The 19,561-nt window shown below is 41.4% G+C and overlaps 1 protein-coding gene across 2 annotated transcripts in view; it reads right to left on the reverse strand.

Moving 5' to 3' along the window:
• Positions 1-19,561, reverse strand: part of LOC142748936 (nucleophosmin-like) — a 30,072-nt gene that overhangs the window by 8,707 nt on the left and 1,804 nt on the right. For both annotated transcript variants that reach the window (XM_075856349.1, XM_075856348.1), the window contains exons 3-7: positions 15,539-15,658; positions 10,259-10,352; positions 9,546-9,646; positions 9,410-9,471; positions 7,466-7,508 (exon numbers count right to left, since the gene is read on the reverse strand). In XM_075856349.1, coding sequence (XP_075712464.1) covers positions 7,466-7,508; positions 9,410-9,471; positions 9,546-9,646; positions 10,259-10,352; positions 15,539-15,658 — 420 coding nt within the window. The remainder of the gene's footprint in view (positions 1-7,465; positions 7,509-9,409; positions 9,472-9,545; positions 9,647-10,258; positions 10,353-15,538; positions 15,659-19,561) is intronic.

Below are 19,561 nucleotides of genomic sequence, written 5' to 3' on the forward strand. Positions count from 1 at the left end.
CTCTTCCAGGCTGGCCTCCTGGAAGGACATTTAACTGGTTGCCGACAGGACGAGTATGCTCGTCTTGAGCGGCGAGCACTTCGCGCATTAGGACGAGCATACTCGTCCTGTGTGACAGCCGTCCCTGCGCGCGATCGAGAGCGGGGCAACGGCTGTAATACACAGCCACGGCCCCGCTCTGACAGCGGAGAGAAGAGAAACAGCTTCTCTCCGCTGTTAACCCTTTGAACGCCGCGATGACAGCTGATCGCGGCGTTCAAGGAGAGGGGACTGCACATTGATCGCGTCACAGAAAATAACTGACGCGATCAAAGCCCATAACTCATATGGCCAGACAGCCCAGGGTCCAGTGAAGGACCCCAGGGATGTCTGAACATATTTCCTGTTAGGGCATACTGAGGTATGCCCTAACTGCCTGTGTACGATCAGTAACAGGCTAATGTACTGGCATATAGATATATGCCAGTACATTAGTTACAAAATAAAAATTATAAATCCCTTTATGGGATTAAAAAAAAAAGTTGAATGTAAAAATAATAATAATGGTAAATAAATAAAAAGTAAATAAAAAATACACAGAAACACATTTTTTATAATAAATCAACTTTTTAAAATATAAGTCCCAAAACATGAAATAGACATATTTGGTATCGCCACGACCGTAACAACCTGTACTACAAATGTATACCATTTATTATGATCGGTGTATGGTGTAAAAAAAAAATAAAAAAAAAAAATATTCAAACTGTTGCACAACTGCTTTTTTTCTGCATTTTAATCTAATAAAAAATGTATAGAAATGAAACGATAATGTATTTGTACCAAAAAATGGTACGTACATAAAGTACAACTCGTCCCGCAAAAAAAAAAGTCTCATACAACTACGTCGTACAAAAAATAAAAGCGTTATGAGCGTCGGAATGCAGAGGGAAATGTAAAAAAAAATTGCTGTCCTCAAGGCTAAAATTGGCCGTGTCCTTAAGGGGTTAATCCTATGTGACTGCTGCAGTGAATCGCAGGTTGCAGAATCACGGGAGACCCGACTACACGTCATTAGAGGGATGAGTCGCCATGACTAGGGTAAATATGAATGTTATTTTCCTAGTACTGCTTTCCACAGCTGAGACTGCCTAAAAATCTACACTACACTGTTTGACGGAATGTGCTGCAGGGTCTAGGTTGTATATGCATGCCTAAAACTAAACAGCATATCTGTGCCGTGGGATGTTAATTAATGAAACTCAAGTAGGACAAAGTGTTACAGCTACTTATTTTTAATATTTATTTTGGGGACATCCATATTGTAGGCACACATTATGGATTGTCTGTATATAGTGTGAAGCATGGTGTATGTGCTTCATGACAGGTGCAGTAAATGGAAGTTAGTCAAAGAAATATCAAATACAGGCAGTGGAATAAGAGTCTTAGGCCCCATTCACATTGCATTTAGGCCCTACATTTAACAGGTAAAGTTCATGGCATACACTAAATGTCAGCATAGAGCTCAATTAGCCTGACAAAGGCGCGGTCCATACGTCCCCTTGGCGACATTTCAGTAATAGTACATCGTATGTCGCCAAGGGGTTAAATGACATAGCAGCTTTGTGTATTGTTTAAAGCTCCAGATAAGGCAGGATAGCCACACTTTTAGCCTAAAATTTAGTCTTATATAATATTCTAATTATCTAAGCCCAATTTCAAAAATGATTTTTAATACCGAAATGTAGGCCTACTGAAAAGTATGTCCAGTATCTGCCCTCAATACTTGGTCGGGGCTCCTTTTGTATGAATTACTGTATCAATGTGGTGTGGCATAGAGACAATCATCCTGTGGCACTGCTGCGGTGTTATGGAAGCCCAGGTTTCTTTGATAGTGGCCTTCAGCTCATCTGCATTGTTGGGTCTGGTGTCGCATCTTCCTCTTGACAATACGCCATACATTCTCTATGGGGTTAGGTCAGGCGAGTTTGCTGGCCAATCAAGCACAGTGATACTGTGGTTATTAAACCAGTTATTGGTACTTTTGGCAGTGTGGGCAGGTGCTAAGTCCTGATGGAAAATGAAATCTGAATCTCCAAAAAGCTTGTCAGCAGAGGGAAGCATGAAGAGCTCTAAACTTTCCTGGTGGACGGCTGCGCTGACTCTGGACTTGCCACACAGTTGTATACTTTGCCCATAGGCCATCATATAAAAAAAAAAAAAAAAAAAAAAAAATGTATACAGCATGGTATATGTTTGGACTCCTCTTTACGGTAAAGTGTAGTTTATAGTGGAGAAAAAAAAAAAAAAAAATAGGTCCGTCAAGTCCAACCCATAATCACCATTTTGATGCACTTAGGCCCCATCACACGAATGTATTTTTGCAGCCGCAAATCTGCAGGTGAATTGCGGTCCAATACATTTCTATGGGCCCATGCACACTACCATGGTTTCCACGGTCTGTGCATTGCCCAGGAGCCTGTACCACAAAAAGATAGAACATGGCTTATTACGGCCGTGTTTTGCTGTCCAGGCGCATAGAAATTACTGCACGTGGCCATGAGCACAGCCCGCGATTTGCGGGTGGCCCGCGGGTGACACTTCATTGCCGTCCGAGCCGAAAATCACGCCGTGCACACCACTACGGTCGTGTTCATGAGGCCTAAGGCAAAACTCCCATGAGGTAGACTAGACACCAATTGCCTCAATAGGAGAAAAATTGCTACTTAAAGAGGCTCTGTCACCACATTATTAGTGCCCTAGCTCCTACATAAGGAGATCAGTGCTATAATGTAGGCGACAGCAGTGCTTTTAATTTAAAGGGAATGTGTTGCCAGAAAAACATGTTTTTTTTTAAAAAATTAAACATTTAGTGTGTGGGTGATTAAACATTGTTCAAATTTTTTTTATTTTTTTCGCGAGTCAGGAAATATTATAAATTTTTTCTAATTTATAATACTACCCATTTTTGGTCACTAGATGGAGCTAGTTCCCAAAATTGCAGCATTGCAACATTGGGTTAAAAGCCCTCGCTCTAGTGAGCTCTCAGCATCCCCCCCTCCTTTATCCTGGCTAGTGCCGGGATAAACGAGGGGTTTGAAAGGTTTAACCTCCTACACTGTGTGTCGCCATTTTTTGAGGTAACCCACAGTGTAGTAGGTTTACATACAGTAGTAAACACACACAAACACTAACATACATTGAAATCTCTTACCTGCTCCTGCCGCCGCGGCTCCCTCCGGCTCGTCCGCTCCCTTTGCTGCCGCTGTTCCATGTGCACAAGTCCGGAAGCCGCGACCGGAAGTAGTAATATTACTGTCCGGCCGCGACTTCCGGTCCACAGGAAAATGGCGCCGGACGGCGCCAATTTCGAATAGGACTGTGTGGGAGCGGCGCATGCGCAGTTCCCACACAGACGCCGTACACGGCAGTCAATGGGACGGGAGCCGTTCGCAGTCCCCATGGGACTGTGGCTGCCGTATTCCATGTCTGTGTGTGTCGTTAATCGACACACAGAAATGGAACAAAAAATGGCAGCCCCCATAGGGAAGAAAAGTGTAAAAATAAGAAACAGTAAAACACAAACACACAAATGAAAATAAACGTTTTTATTAAAGCACTAACATCTTTAACATATAAAAAAATTATTTGTGATGACACTGTTCCTTTAAATAAACAATCTATTTTTACCACTTTATTAGCGTTTTTAGATTTATGCTAATGAGTTGCTTAATGCTCAAGTGGGCGTATTTTTACTTTAGACCAAGTGGGCATTCTACAGGGGAGTGTATGATGCTGACCAATCAGCATCATGCACTCCTCCATTCATTTACTCAGCGCATAGGGAACCTGTTAGATCCCTGTCTTATACTGACATATTAACAATACTGAAGTGTTTAGACAGTGAATAGACATTCCACGGGAGGTCTATTCACAATCTCTGCGCCTCGTTACTGTTTCTATGGTAGTTACAGCAGAGGAAGGGTGATCTCGTTATAACCTGTCATTTACCGTGAAATATCGCGAGATTACACGTCCTCTGCTGTAACTACCACAGATAGAGTATCGAAGTGCAGAGATCGTGAATAAACATCCCGTGGAATGTCTATTCACTGTCTAAACACTTCAGTTTTGTTAATGTGTTAGTATAAGACAGCACATAAGGATCTAGCAGGATCCCTAGGCACTGTGTAAATGAATGGAGGAGTGCATGAGGCTGATTGGTCAGTCATACACTCCCCTGTACAACACCCACTTGGTCTAAAGTAAAAATACGCCCACTTGGGCATTAACCACTTAGTGACCACATACACCTTTTCACGTGATTCACTAATGGGCTTTAGGCTAGGCTGACGCCTTTTCACGTCAGCCTAGTCTAAGTCCTGCACGGGTCTCCTGTGCAGGCAGGAGCCGGGGCTCTGCTGTCTGATGACAGCTGAGCTCATGCTCCAACGCCAGCGATCAAAGTTTACTTCGATCGCGGCCGTTTAACCCGTTAAATGCCGCCAATAGCGACATTTAACTTTGTTTACAATGCAATGCAATGGCGGGTCTCCGATGGGGTGTCATGGCAGCCGGGGGCTTGATAAAAGCCCCCAGGTCTGCCCTGGACATATTCCTGTTAGGACGCGCCGGAGGCACGTCCTAACAGATTGCCTGTCAGATTTACACTGACAGGCAATAATGCTCTGGTATACGAAGTATACCAGAACATTATAGCAGCGATCGGAAGATCGCACAGTAAAGTCCCCTAGTGGGACTAATAAAATAAGTCAAAGTGAAATAAATATTAATAAAAAGTACAGTAAAAAAAATAAAACCATTTTTTTCCATAAGTGGTTTTATTTAGTAAAAGTGTAAAAAAAAAACAAAAAAACACATGTGGTATCGCCGCGACCGTAATGACTCCATTAATAAAGTTAATAGGTAATTTAAACCGCAAAGTGAACACCGTAAAAAAAAAACGCAAAAAACCATGGCAAAATTGCAATTTTTTTCCATTGCCCCCCAAAAAAAGTCATAATAAAAATGAATCAATAAGTCCCATGCACCCCAAAACAGTACCATTCAAAACTACGTCTTGTCCCACAGAAAACAAGCCCAAAAAATCACTACATTGATGGAAAAATAAAAAAATTATGGCTCTTGGAAAGAGACGATGCAAAAGCAAATAATTTTAGTTCAAAAGTGTTTTTATTGTGCAAAAGTCGTAAAACATAAAAAAACCTCTACATATGTGGTATCGCCGTAATCGTACCGACCCATAGAATAAAGGTAACATGTTATTTACGTCGCATAGTGAACGGCGTCAATTTAAAAACGCATAGAACAATGGCGGAATTTCAGGTTTTTTTTTATAATCCCCCCCCAAAAGGGTAAAAGTTAATATAAAAATTATATGTACCCAAAAATGGTGCCATTAAAAAGCACAACTAATCTCGCAAAAAACAAGTCCTCATACAGCTATGTAGACGAAAAAATAAAAAAGCTATAGCTCTTTGAATGAGACTATAGAAAAACGAATAAAATAGCTTGGTCATTAGGGCCTAAAATGGGCTGGTCACTAAGGGGTTAAGCAACTCCTTAGCATAAATTTAAAAACGCTAATAAAGTGGTAAAGATAGATTGTTTTTTTTAAATAAAAAGCATTACTGTCACCTACATTATAGCGCCAATCTCCTTATCTAGGAGATAGGGCACATGTGGTGACAGTCTCTAACTCCAAATATAGCAAACAGAATAAATCCTTTTCCAGAATCTAGTACTCAACTTGTAATGTTAGATTTTTTTTAAGGAATGCATTCAGGTCCTTCTTGAACTTGTTCAAAGAAGCAACCACCACAACATCCTGTGGCAGAGTTCCATAATCTCACTGCCCTTCGGCTGGGTTCTGACGTAGTGTAAACGCTGCCGAATTTCCGCAATGGAATTCTGCAGCATTTACAGTAGCAGCAAAGTGAAAGATTTAGAAAATCTCATTCCCGCACTGCAGAAAAAAAACGCACAAAAGTCATGTGGAAAGCGTTCTGCTGTGATTTTTTCTATTCAGCAGCATGTCAATTTATGCTGCCTGCCCTGTGCGGAGATGCTGCATGTTTGGTGCATAGACGTCAATGGGTAGCAGAAAATCGGCAACAGATTTATGTTGCTGTTTTTACTGTGTTTATGCAGTGGAAATCCAGTAAAAACCGCTGGAATTCCGCACGTGCACATATACTTTGCTATAACCAATGTTTAAAGAGGCTGTCACCATATTATAAATGCCCTATATTGTACATGTGATCGGTACATGTAGATTACAGCAGTGTTTTTTATTTAGAAAAACAATCATTTTTGACGGAGTTATGACCTATATTAGCTTTATGCTAAGGAGTTTCTCGATGGACAACTGGGTGTTTTACTATATGACCAAGTACAGAGGAGTGTATGACGCTGACCAATCAGCGTCATACATTTCTCTCCATTCATTTACACTGCAGATAGCGATAGCTATATCGCTAATTGCAGTCAGATAAACCTACTATAACACTACTCATGTGTCAACCAGAAACCTGAACAGAAAAAACAAAGACAATGCACTACTTTACCAGCGTTTTTGTAAAGACTCTGCTGCATAAACAGAGATTAACGTTAATCAAGAGTCCTGATGAATACACATGATCATCCAGCCTGGACGTCATGTGTATCCAGAATCCTGACACTTCTAACTCTTTTCTTTGAGATTTCTAGAAAGGGAAACGAAATCTCACGAGATTACAGGAGGTACACGAGATTTCGTTTCCCTTGCTGGAAATCTCACAGAAAAGATTCAGAAGTGTCAGGATTCTGAATACACATGACGTCCAGGCTGGATGATCATGTGTATTCATTATCAGGACCCTTGATCAACGTTAATCTGTTTGTGGCTGCACATCGGTGCTGTGTAAATCAATGGAGACGAGTGTATGATGCTGACTGGTCACTAATTGGTCAGCGTCATACACGTAAACACGCCCAGTTAAAAACACAATACACGCCCAGTTGGACATAACGAAAAAAAACGCCCGGTTGTCCATTTCAAACCTCATTTGTGTGTATATATATATATATAAAATAACTCATAACTTGGTCAAAAATGAACGTTTTTTAAAAACCAAAAAAAAAAAACCGTTCCTGTTATCTACATTGCAGCGCCGATCACATGCAATAGGAGATAGGGATTTGAGAATCTGGTGACAGAGCCTCTTTAACTGGGCGCAATGTAGTTGGAGTCAAGATTTTCCTACATTGTGAGCTTTGTACTCTAGGTTTAGTGGCCCTTTAAAGCAAAATATACGCCAGCTATACAGACAACTAAGGATGTATAACTAATGTACTAAACTTATTATGTACATTACGCATGCAGACTGAAATTAGTGTTCAAAAGCAGATATACACCAAAAGATGTTACTTGGAACAATTTATGATTCTCATCTAGCTTAACCTCAGTTTTAAATGAACAAATTACCTTTTTAACTGGTGTTTCTTCATCTTCCTCCTCATCGTCATCCCTAAAACAAACCCATTCTTAGAGCATAATGAAAATAGACATATACGAGTGAAGCTGTATGCTTAAGTATTAGGTGCCAAAATCTGCATCAAATACAATGACAATCAGCCCCATTCAATGACATCGGGGCGAATTGTGCTGCACAGCAAATCAGTGCCAAAAGCCAAGCGGCATTAAACAGAATCAAAGGCAAACAATGTGTGAACATGTATATTGCAGATACATCTAGTGCCAATAATTTTCTTCACAATCAATCTCAGACAATATCATCCCAGGCAAAGTAATTTATCAAATCAAGCTGCTTTCACATAGTACACGCATCGAAGACTACTAATATTGAAATTTAAGAAAGTTTTATTTGAATTGCTTTATCCTAGCAGACCACTAATCAAGTCACTACACTGTGGAGGGAATGAGTTTCCATCCTGTGTGAATCCATACTTCACCTGTTCGCCATTTAAAAAGGGAAGGTGTCAAATTTTTTTTAAAATATTTTATTGCTTTTAGTAAATACATTTTATTTGAGTTTCTTTTTTCTGTCTTTTACTTCTCTATGGGGGCTGCCATTTTTAATTTCCATCTGTATGTGTCGAATAACGACACAGAGATGGAATACTGCACATACATCCCCATAGAGAATGCGAACTGGAGCTGTTCCATTCCCTATATAGTGTACGCCGTCTGTGTGGGAACAGCGCATGCTCCCACAGTCCAAAAGGAAGGTCTTCGGCAGAGTGACATCCGGCGCCATTTTCATGTGGACTGGAAGCCGCGGCCGTACAGATGACTACTTCCGTCCATGTTCAGAAGCAAGGACAAGGAGTGAAGGGAGCAGGTGAGTTATGTTTGTGTATGTAGGTTAGTGTTAGGCCTCATGCACACGACCGTAAAAACACCCGTTATTGCAGGTCGTAATTACGACCCGCAATAACGGGCTCATAGACTTCTGTTAGCCACAGGTACCTTCCCGTTCTATTTTACGGGCCGTGCTGCTATACTTTATAATGGCAGCACGGCACGCAAAAGCGGGCGGCTGCCCGTAATTACGAGTCGTAATTAAGAGCACGGTCGTGTGCATGAGGCCTTATACTGTGCGATTACTACTGTATCTAATCCTCCTACACTGTGCATTCGCTCAAAAAATGGCGGCACACAGTGTAGGTTTGAACATTCGACCCCCTCCTTTCTCCTGGCACTAGCCAGGACAAAGGAGGGGGCATTGTTTGAGCACACTAGAGCGAGTGTGTCTTCTCCAATTTTGCAGCATAAAGCAATGAGGTTGCTTTACCACATGCCAATGATGCAATTTTGCAAATTGATCCCTCTAGTGACCAGCACATGGAAATTTTATAAATTAGAATCTAATTTAAAATATTTCCGGACTTGTGAAATAAAAAATAAAATAAAAAAATTAGAACAATGTAATCATGTATATACTAATTGCTTAACTAAAAAAAAAATAACACATTTCTAGCGACACATTCCCTTTAAAGAGAACCTTTCACCAGCCCATACATGTGCAGCTGAGTGCACCATGTAATAGCTGCACAAACTTTGTGTCACTTAACAAGGTTTCTATTCTTCTCCGTTAGATATCGGTGCGATTATATTTGGCGCCCGATAGGTAAATAAGCCCCTGAACGGTCAATGGGGCGCTTAATTTTGTGTAAATGGCAAGGGGGCGTGACCCTGTCCAATTGGCTACGGACATCAGAGCAGCTTGTGCTGTGTGATCTCTTGCGAGATCATACAGTCTTGTCGTCCTTGTCTGCTGAGAGCTGTAGAGAATGAGAGCGTGCGCCTGCACATTGCTTGTTAACTGCATCCGAATTCAGACCACCTTTGAACATGGTGTACCACCACTTAACTCGCCAAGATACTGGCTGCCATTATGAAACTTACTCATCATCTAAGTCGTCGTCATCCTCATCGTCGTCGTCATCCTCTTCTAATTTCGGCTTTTTCTATAGGAATCAGCAAAGGGAAATTAGGCTTTGCACAGAGTGCCAGTGTGAATAAAAATGTCATGTTACTATACCTGTGGAACCTTAGAAGAGGATGTAGCAGGTCTTTTGGCATTCTTTGTGGTTTCTTCCTCTTCATCTTCCTCCTCGTCCGATGAGCCCAAGTCTTCTAAAGCTACAAACAGAAGGATTAGAATTCTAAGACCGCTCAAAACAATTAAGCATTTCCAGCAGAAATTTGTATCTTAACCCCTTCCCGACATTTGACGTATCCATACGCCAATGTCAGGCAGAGGGAAGTATGGAACTCATTGTTTAACTCGTTAAATGCTGCAGTCAAAAGCTCATAACTTAAAATAAACTTTGGGACACAATTTTAACTAGCATTATCCATGTGACAGCACCTATTAGATTAGCTTGAAGATTGGGCATTACTAAACCAGTGACAGATCTTTAAATATTATAAGTGGCCTATCTCCTACATAATGTGATCAGCGCTGTAAAGTAGATAAGTGTGTTTTATTTTGAAAAACAAATATTTAAGCAAGTTATGAGCAATTTTAGATTTATGCTAGTTTCTTAATGACCAACTGGGTGTTGTACAGAGAAGTGAATGACGCTGACCAATGAGCGTCATACACTTCTCATTATTCCAGTGTGATTGTGCAGTGAAAGAAGCTGGAACAATGAGAAGTGTATGATGCTTTTTTTTTCCTTTGAGGGGGTGAAGTGAGAGAGAAACAAAACTAAGGTCTGTATGATTGTATTCTAATTGCAAGCTACTTACCAACAAGATGCTGCCCACTAATATGTACAGGACCAGATCCAGACTTTAGCCGCAAAGTAACAGGTGGTGTAATTTCAAATCCACCAAGTGACACCTAAAAACGTAAATGTAACAATTTAAAAAGGAATTTAACCAAACATTTACATGAAACAGCTGCAAGTTCAACCTCCATTTTTTGCAACAGAATATTGCATTGGCCAGGTAGTGTTAGAGGGTTTACGGACTGAATTTCCTCAAAGATGACAAAGTTACTAACATGATGTTTCTTTAAGTTTAGTGTTCCTTTAAAAAGGTAACCCGTCAATAGTTTTAGAGCAACTAAACCACCAGCATACAATTATGTAGCTGGGGCTTAGTGTTCTAAGAATGGCAACATCAAACATGGTTATTTCAGGAAGAGTTACTTCACCAACAATGGACAGATGAGCAGGAAGCTGCATCTGGGAACAAAAGCACTATGCGCACATGAAGCAGAGGCCTATACGTGCCGTGACATGAAGCAGAGGCCTATACGTGCCGTGACATGAAGCAGAGGCCTATACGTGCCGTGACATGAAGCAGAGGCCTATACATGCCGTGACATGAAGCAGAGGCCTATACGTGCCGTGACATGAAGCAGAGGCCTATACGTGCCGTGACATGAAGCAGAGGCCTATACGTGCCGTGACATGAAGCAGAGGCCTATACGTGCCGTGACATGAAGCAGAGGCCTATACGTGCCGTGACATGAAGCAGAGGCCTATACGTGCCGTGACATGAAGCAGAGGCCTATACGTGCCGTGACATGAAGCAGAGGCCTATACGTGCAGTCACATGAAGTAGAGGCCTATACGTGCCGTCACATGAAGCAGAGGCCTATACGTGCCGTCACATGAAGCAGAGGCCTATACGTGCCGTCACATGAAGCAGAGGCCTATACGTGCCGTCACATGAAGCAGAGGCCTATACGTGCCGTCACATGAAGCAGAGGCCTATACGTGCCGTGACATGAAGCAGAGGCCTATACGTGCCGTGACATGAAGCAGAGGCCTATACGTGCCGTGACATGAAGCAGAGGCCTATACGTGCCGTGACATGAAGCAGAGGCCTATACGTGCCGTGACATGAAGCAGAGGCCTATACGTGCCGTGACATGAAGCAGAGGCCTATACGTGCCGTGACATGAAGCAGAGGCCTATACGTGCCGTGACATGAAGCAGAGGCCTATACGTGCCGTCACATGAAGCAGAGGCCTATACGTGCCGTCACATGAAGCAGAGGCCTATACGTGCCGTCACATGAAGCAGAGGCCTATATGTGCCGTCACATGAAGCAGGATATACCGACCTCAATTTCAAGCACCAGACCCCACTCTAAATTAAAATTTACTTTCATTACTATTACCAAAATGTTTGTATGTGACATGTGCAGGCTTGGAACACTAAACCCCAGCTTCATTACCTCTAAAGGGGTTATGTGGGAACTGAGAAGTATTAGTGTACTCACTGCAGTATGAGTAAACTGCTAATGTACATACTGGCCCTCTGTACCGCTAATTATGAGATTAATAGTAGATTTTTACAGCGTTGGCAGGGAACCGGAAGTCGTGGCAGTCTTTCTTCATGACACGACTAGTCATGTGACCGGCCAAGCTGTAGCCTATTAACACTGTAGCAGTAGTACATCGATTACATAGAGTACAGCAGGGCTGTTCACATTATAGGGGACAAAAATATATATTGGTACTTGTACTGCAGTGAGTACACTGCTAATCAAACACCCTCTTGGTCAAAAGTAAAAACACGCCCAGTTGGTCATTTAGTAACTAACATAAATCTAAAATCGCTCAAAAATGATCGTTTTTCAAAATAAAAACCACTGCTGTCACCTACATTATAGCGCCGATCACATTATGTAGAAGATAGGGCACTTATAATCTGGTGACAGCCTCTTTAAGCACATGAAAATCCCTACAAAACTGCAGTAAAAAGCTGATGAGAAAATGTCAAGTGGAATTCCAGCATAAAAGTGTGTTTTTGCATCCGTTCATGTGGTTGGCCTCAGCATGTTACCTTCTCGCTGTATTGAACATTGTAGACTACGGTTTTCAATATAGGGGATCCTGCACAGTATTTTTTTTAAAAATGGGAGTAAATCTAGGGGGTACATATGTCCTTTAGTCTTCAGTTGTATACTTCAGGGTTTTTACAATTTGTGTATGTCTAGAGATTATCCCAGGATATATGCCTAAGTGTAAACAGAGCCCAACTTGAATGGATGCTTAACCCCTTAGTGACCAGCCCATTTTAGGCCCTAATGACCAAGCTATTTTATTCGTTTTTCTATAGTCTCATTCAGAGAGCTATAACTTTTTTTTTTTTCCGTCTACATAGCTGTATGAGGACTTGTTTTTTGCGGGATTAGTTGTACTTTTTAATAGCACCATTTTTGGGTACATATAATTTTTATATTAACTTTTATTAACCTTTGGGGGGGGGGGGGGGGGAGAGATTATAAAAAAAACTGAAAATCCGCCATTGTTCTATGCGTTTTTAAATTGACGCCGTTCACTATGAGACGTAAATAACATGTTACCTTTATTCTATGGGTCGGTACGATTACGGCGATACCGCATATGTAGATGTTTTTTTATGTTTTACGACTTTTGCACAATAAAAACACTTTTGAACTAAAATTGTTTTTGCATCGTCGCTTTCCAAGAGCTGTCATTTTTTTATTTTTCCATCAATGTAGTGATTTTTTGGGCTTGTTTTCTGCGGGACAAGACGTAGTTTTGAATGGTACTGTTTTGGGGTGCATGGGACTGATTGATTCATTTTTATTATGACTTTTTTGGGGGGCAACGGAAAATTGCAATTTCGCCATGGTTTTTTGAGGTTTTTTTTACGGTGTTCACTTTGCGGTTTAAATTACATATTAACTTTATTAATGGAGTCATTACTGTCGTGGCGATACCACATGTGTACTTTTTTTTACACTTACTAAATAAAACCACTTTTTATGGGGAAAAAATGGATTTTTTTACTGTACTTTTTATTTATTAATAATCTTTATTTCACTTTGATGACTTCGATTTATTAGTCCCACTAGGGGACTTTACTGTGCGATCTTCCGATCGCTGCTATAATGCTCTGGTATACTTCGTATACCAGAGCTTTATTGCCTGTCAGTGTAAATCTGACAGGCAATCTGTTAGGACGTGCCTCCGGTGCGTCCTAACAGGCATATGTCCAGGGCAGACCTGGGGGCTTTTATTAGGCCCCCGGCTGCCATGACACCCCATCGGAGACCCGCGATTGCATTCGCGGGCCGCCGATGGGTGACAGACGGAGCGCACTCCCTCTGTAAACAAAGTTAAATGCCGCGGTCGCTATTGACGGCGGCATTTAACGGGTTAAACGGCCGCGATCGAAGTAAACTTCGATCGCAGGCGTTGGAGCAGGAGCTCAGCTGTCATCAGACAGCAGAGCCCCGGCTCCTGCCTGCACAGGAGACCCGTGCAGGATTTAGACTAGTATATATCAAAGGGGAGAGAAAAGACATGGACCGCACATCCACTGTATACAATGATCAATTGCGGCTAGGCAAAATATATAAATATGAACGAGAGGTTCTTTGTAACATTTTTATCAAATTGTATGCAAGCCCACTTGCCACTTCACGGCGACCTCTCGTTCATATTTATATATTTTGCCTAGCCGCAATTGATCATTGTATACAGTGGATGTGCGGTCCATGTCTTTTCTCTCCCCTTTGATATGTTACAGAGTCTATCCCCTCTGTTTTGTTTTACTTGGTACCAGCACTCCACACTTTTGGCCCAGCTGATTTTAATTTAGGAATGACCTCATAAGTGTTCCTGCTTGTACTCAGTCGGCCACTGGGGGCGCATGGCAAGGTGAGCTCATTCCATCTGTTCACATGTTGTGGTGCTGTGTGGTGGTGTCTGTTGCTGTAGTGCTGCACTTGTGGGGGGACGTGGCCCAGAGCCAAGGAGGCTTGGCACGGTCTGAAGGCATGGGTGCTTTTGGGCCCCTGGGTTGCTCCCTCTGCAGGAGCGGCGCTGCGGTGGCGGTAGCCGCCATGCGGTGCTGCAACCGTTAGAGTAGGGACCCACTTTCAGAGGTCGCCGTGAAGTGGCAAGTGGGCTTGCATACAATTTGATCAAAATGTTACAAAGAACCTCTCGTTCATATTTATATATTTTGCCTAGCCGCCATTGATCATTGTATACAGTGGATGTGCGGTCCATGTCTTTTCTCTCCCCTTTGATAGGATTTAGACTAGGCTGACGTGAAAACGTGTCAGCCTAGCCTAAAGCCCATTAGTGACAGACGTAAAAAGGCGTATTGGTGGTCACTAAGGGGTTAAGGAGGCTATGTCACCAGATTTTGCAACCCCTATCTGCTATTGCAGCAGATAGGTGCTACAATGTAGATACGAGTAACGTTTTTATTTTTAAAAAACGAGCATTTTTGGCCTAGTTGACCATTTTTGTATTTATGCAAATGAGGGTTGCAAAAGTCCAAGTGGGCGTGTATTATGTGCGTACATCGGGGCGTTTTTACTACTTTTACTAGCTGGGCGTTCTGACTAGAAGTATCATCCACTTCTCTTCAGAACGCCCAGCTTCTGGCAGTGCAGGACCTGGGGCAGGAAGTGTGTCTGCACTGCCAGAAGCTGGGCGTTCTGAAGAGAAGTGGATGATACTTCTCATCAGAACGCCCAGCAAGTAGTAAAAACACCCCGATGTACGCACATAATACACGCCCAGTTGAACTTTTGCAAGCCTCATTTGAATAAATACAAAAATGGTCATAACTTGGCCAAAAATGCTTGTTTTTTAAAAATAAAACATTTACTGTAATCTACATTGCAGCGCCTATCTGCTGCAATAGCAGATAGGGGTTGCAAAATCTGGTGACAGAGCCTCTTTAAATGACACTAGAAAAACAACTGGTTGCCTCAAAACTGCAAGATTCATCCACACAAGGCAGGAGCACAATCTCTGAGGACAGAATTCGTCACTGTTCGTAAAAAAAAATAAATCCTGCACTCCAGTATACTATCAATTGCACCCAATTTAAGATTTCAGGGAGCGGCAGAACACTAAGTGTGTGCTCACATGGTAAAATAGAAAAAAAAAAAAAAAAATATTGACCACAACGTGTTTACACCGCCTTCAAAAAAACAACAAAGCGAGACGTTTAATTGAATATCCATAAGTGAATCGTCTATAAGCCTCAATTAACAGATGCTCTTTAAAAGTCCAGTACTTACTGTTGGCTGGACAGATGGCCTCAGGGATGCAAGAACAATCTTTAACGGTTTTCCTTCATAGTTCATTCCTTCAGCTTCAACAATGTGTAGCTCATCTTGAGCACCAGCACCTAAACTAACCTGAAAAGTCAACCAAGGTAGAAAGTATTAGGCAGTGAAGAACATATCAGGTGAAAATAGATGAAACTCAAAAGCATCCACATTTAACAGAGATGAAGACTAGAATTTTTCAACTATACATTTTTTAATAAACACATCTGTTAGAATGTTTAGACATGTTGAAGTTTATCTTAACATTCCAAATGGGATCACCTAATCTAAAGGAGAATAAAAAAAAAGGAAACTTTTTGTATGCCCCTAAAAAAACAATAGTGTCCAAAAAGATGCCAAGTGTTTTATAGCAGATCAGTAGAAGAAAAAACTGATGATCAGTGTTCACGGAGTCCATAATGTGCAGGAATAAGTGTCCCCTATACAGTAGGAAGCACCACAGAAGCTTACCAGCAAGGGTGACCACCACGAACGCCAGTCCATACCAAGAGGCATATACAAAAGTCAAACCAGCGCTCCATTTTTTCAGACTCCCGTAGATTAGAGTTAGACAATAACGGCCAACACTCCATTGTAGTTTATGGAATGCAGCAACCATGTTTTGGTGAACGGAGGGGGTCAGCAAATCTCCATTCTCCCAATAGGGGAGCGTCCCAGAGGTAAAACAAATACCTATTAGATATTCATGGCAAAAAGCACATTTTTGCTACCCTGTTCCTGGAAATCCAGTTCACTTCTATGAGTCCTGGATTCCACATAGCAAAATGCAGATGGCCGTTTCTGGAAAAAACGGCCATCTTGTAAGCGAGTGCAGTAACAAAGGGTAGGACAGGGGTCACGGGGCACCGTTCCAAAGATGTAGGTCCAATAACTGAAATCTGCACCCATCAGACCTTTATGGCATATCCTGTGGATATGCCATAAAAATCGGGAATGGGAATAACCCCTGGTACCCTTTTAAAGGGGTATGGTAAGAGTTAATCACAGTATAAAAAACAAATTTTAAATACACTTTCAATTCATCACAAAACCCCTTGATGACGGGCCTGAAAAGGCCCTAACCCCTTAATGACCAAGCAATTTTTTAAGTTTTTTCCATAGTCTAATTCTAAGAGCTATAACCTTTATATTTTTGCGTCGACATAGCTGTATAAGGTCTTGTTCTTTGCGGGACAAGTTGTAATTTTTAATAGCACCATTTTGGGGTACATAGAATTAATTTATTAACTTTTATTAACTTTTTTTGGGGGAGAATAGAAAAAAACAGCAATTTCACCACACTTTTTTGCATCCTAAATTCACGCCGTTTACTGTGTGGTATAAATAACTTTATTCAGTGGGTTGTTGCAATTGCAGCGATACCAAACTTGTATAGTTTTTGTATGTTTTACTACTTTTACACAGTGAAAACACTTTTCAAAATTATTTATTTTTGTGTCTCCATATTTGAAGAGCCGTAACGTGTTAATTTTTTCGCCGATGCAGTTGTAGGAGGGCTTTTTTTTGCGGGACGACTTGTAGTTAGTAATTGGTGCCATTGGAGTAGATGCAACTTTTTTTTTTTTTTTAAGGCTGAATTCAAAGAAAACAGCAATTTTTCATGTTTTTTTTACAACTTTCACCATGCGGGTTAAATGATGTAATAAGTTTATAGTCTGGGTCATTACGGATGCGGCGATATAAAATATGTGTAACTGGTTTACATTTTGTAAGGGGGAAAAGTGTTTTTTTTTCACTTTTTGACTAGTCCCACTAGGGGACCTCACTATGCGATGGTCATCACATTTATAATACACTGCAATACTTCTGTATTGCAGTGTATTATGCCTGTCCGTGTAAAACAGACAGGCATCTGCTAGGTCATGCCAGAGGCATGCTCTAGCAGGCATTCACTACAGGCAGACCTGGGGGCCTGTATTTATCGGAGACAGACACTCTGCGATCTTATTGCCGGGTGTCGGCGGGATGAGAAGGAGCTCCCTCCCTCTCTCAAAGACCACTCAGATGCAGGGAACGCTATTAAGCACCGCATCTGAAGGGTTAAACGGATGATCGATACCAATATCGATCTCACCCAGTCACATCACGTCCTGGCTGGAGGTAATGTACATTTATGACACATGAGTAGTGTTATAGTGTTTGTGGCTGCACATAGCGATATCGCTATCTGCAGTGTACATGAATGGAGAGAAGTGTATGACGCCGATTGGTCAGCGTCATACACTCCTCTGTACAAAACCCACTTGGTCATATAGTAAAACACCCCCAGTTGTCCATTGAGAACCTCATTAGCATAAAGCGAATATAGGTCATAACTTCGTCAAAAATGATAGTTTTTCTAAATAAAAAAAAACACTGCTGTAATCTACATTACAGCGCCGATCACATGTACAATATAGGGCATTTATAATGTGGTGACAGAGCCTCTTGAATGCCTTGTTTTTGTTTTAAGCATTCTTCTAGCTCAACATGGGCAAAACAAAATTCTTTCGTTTACCCATATCCCTGTATCCCATCACTTGGTTAAAGAGGCTCTGACACTTATAAGTGCCCCATCTCCTACATAATGTGATTGGCGCTGCAATGTAGATAAGTGTTTTTTATTTAGAAAACCGATAAATTTTGAACAAGTTATCGTGATCTCAAAGTGCTGTGAGTAAGTCATACACAAACGTTTCTGAAGTGTCGGGATTGTGAATAGACATCGCGTCCCGGCTGGAGGGGATGTCTATTCACTCTCAAGACACTTCAATAAAGTCGGTGTGGGTAAGTGACAGCACATCGTGATCTCGCAAGATCACGATGTGCTGAGTACATGAATGGAGAGAAGTGTATGACGCCGATTGGTCAGCGTCATACACTTCTCTCCACAACACCCACTTGGTCAAAATGTAAAAACACTCCCAGTTGTCTATTAATAAAGTCATTAGCATAAATCTCAAATAGGTCATTACTTGGTCAAAATTAATTGTTTTTCTAAATAAAAAACACTGCTGTCATCTACATTACAGCGCCAATCACATTATGTAGGAGATAGGGCAATTATAATCTGGTGACAGAGCCTCTAAACTTGATGGACATACCAATTTTTAAACTATACTATGTAACAGTTTTTTTAGGTATACTGTAACTATGTAAGGCTGAAAAATGGTTGATACCTAGTCCTGCTTTGAAGGGATACAGTTGATTCCAGTCTAGACAAGACCCTGAGGGAAAGCCTGGATTCAAGGTTAAAAAATTGTAGCAAACTACCAGAGATTTGTTAAGCTGCTGATTTTTCTTAGCACAGAGCATTGCCTAGACATGATAGAATTGCATCCATTTGTCAGGTGAGCAGCTTTAGCCTATGAAGTTAAAGAACTCTCATTGCAAATGATCAGAAAAATGGAACAGTGTATTTGGTTGTATAACTTCATTAAGGGTATGTTAACACAGCGTAAACACTGGTATTCCCGCAGAGTAATTTGTTGCAGAAAATCTGCAGTGTATTACAGTAGCAGCAGAGTGGATGAGATTTGAACAAACCTTTTCCAGACACTACCTTAATAAATAGCAATGTTTCAATTTCTCAGAAAACTGAAAAGTTAACTAACCCCTTCTCGTTGTCATGGCGACGCTTTTTGCTGTTGGGTCCAGACTGGCCTCCTGGGATGACTATCCCTTATGACTGCTGCAGCCAATCACAGGATGCAGCATCACTCCAGGAGGCCGGCCTGGACGATAACAGAACAAAGTGTTGCTATCACATTAGAGATCAGGGTAAGTATTAACTTATTTTTCCAACCACTGTTTTCCACAACAAAACTTCGGCCCGAAAAACTGTACCACAGTTGGGTGTCTCTATGACGGATACTCAGAAAAAGAAAGGTTCAACCTGCAGAGGCGACAAGCCTTCTTTACTGTGAATTTATGGAATAGTCTACCGCAGGAGCTAGTCAAAGAAGGGACAGTAGATGGCTTTAAAAAAGGCTT

Source organism: Rhinoderma darwinii, chromosome 3 (genome assembly GCF_050947455.1).
Source record: "Rhinoderma darwinii isolate aRhiDar2 chromosome 3, aRhiDar2.hap1, whole genome shotgun sequence".
NCBI classification, from domain to species: domain Eukaryota; kingdom Metazoa; phylum Chordata; class Amphibia; order Anura; family Rhinodermatidae; genus Rhinoderma; species Rhinoderma darwinii.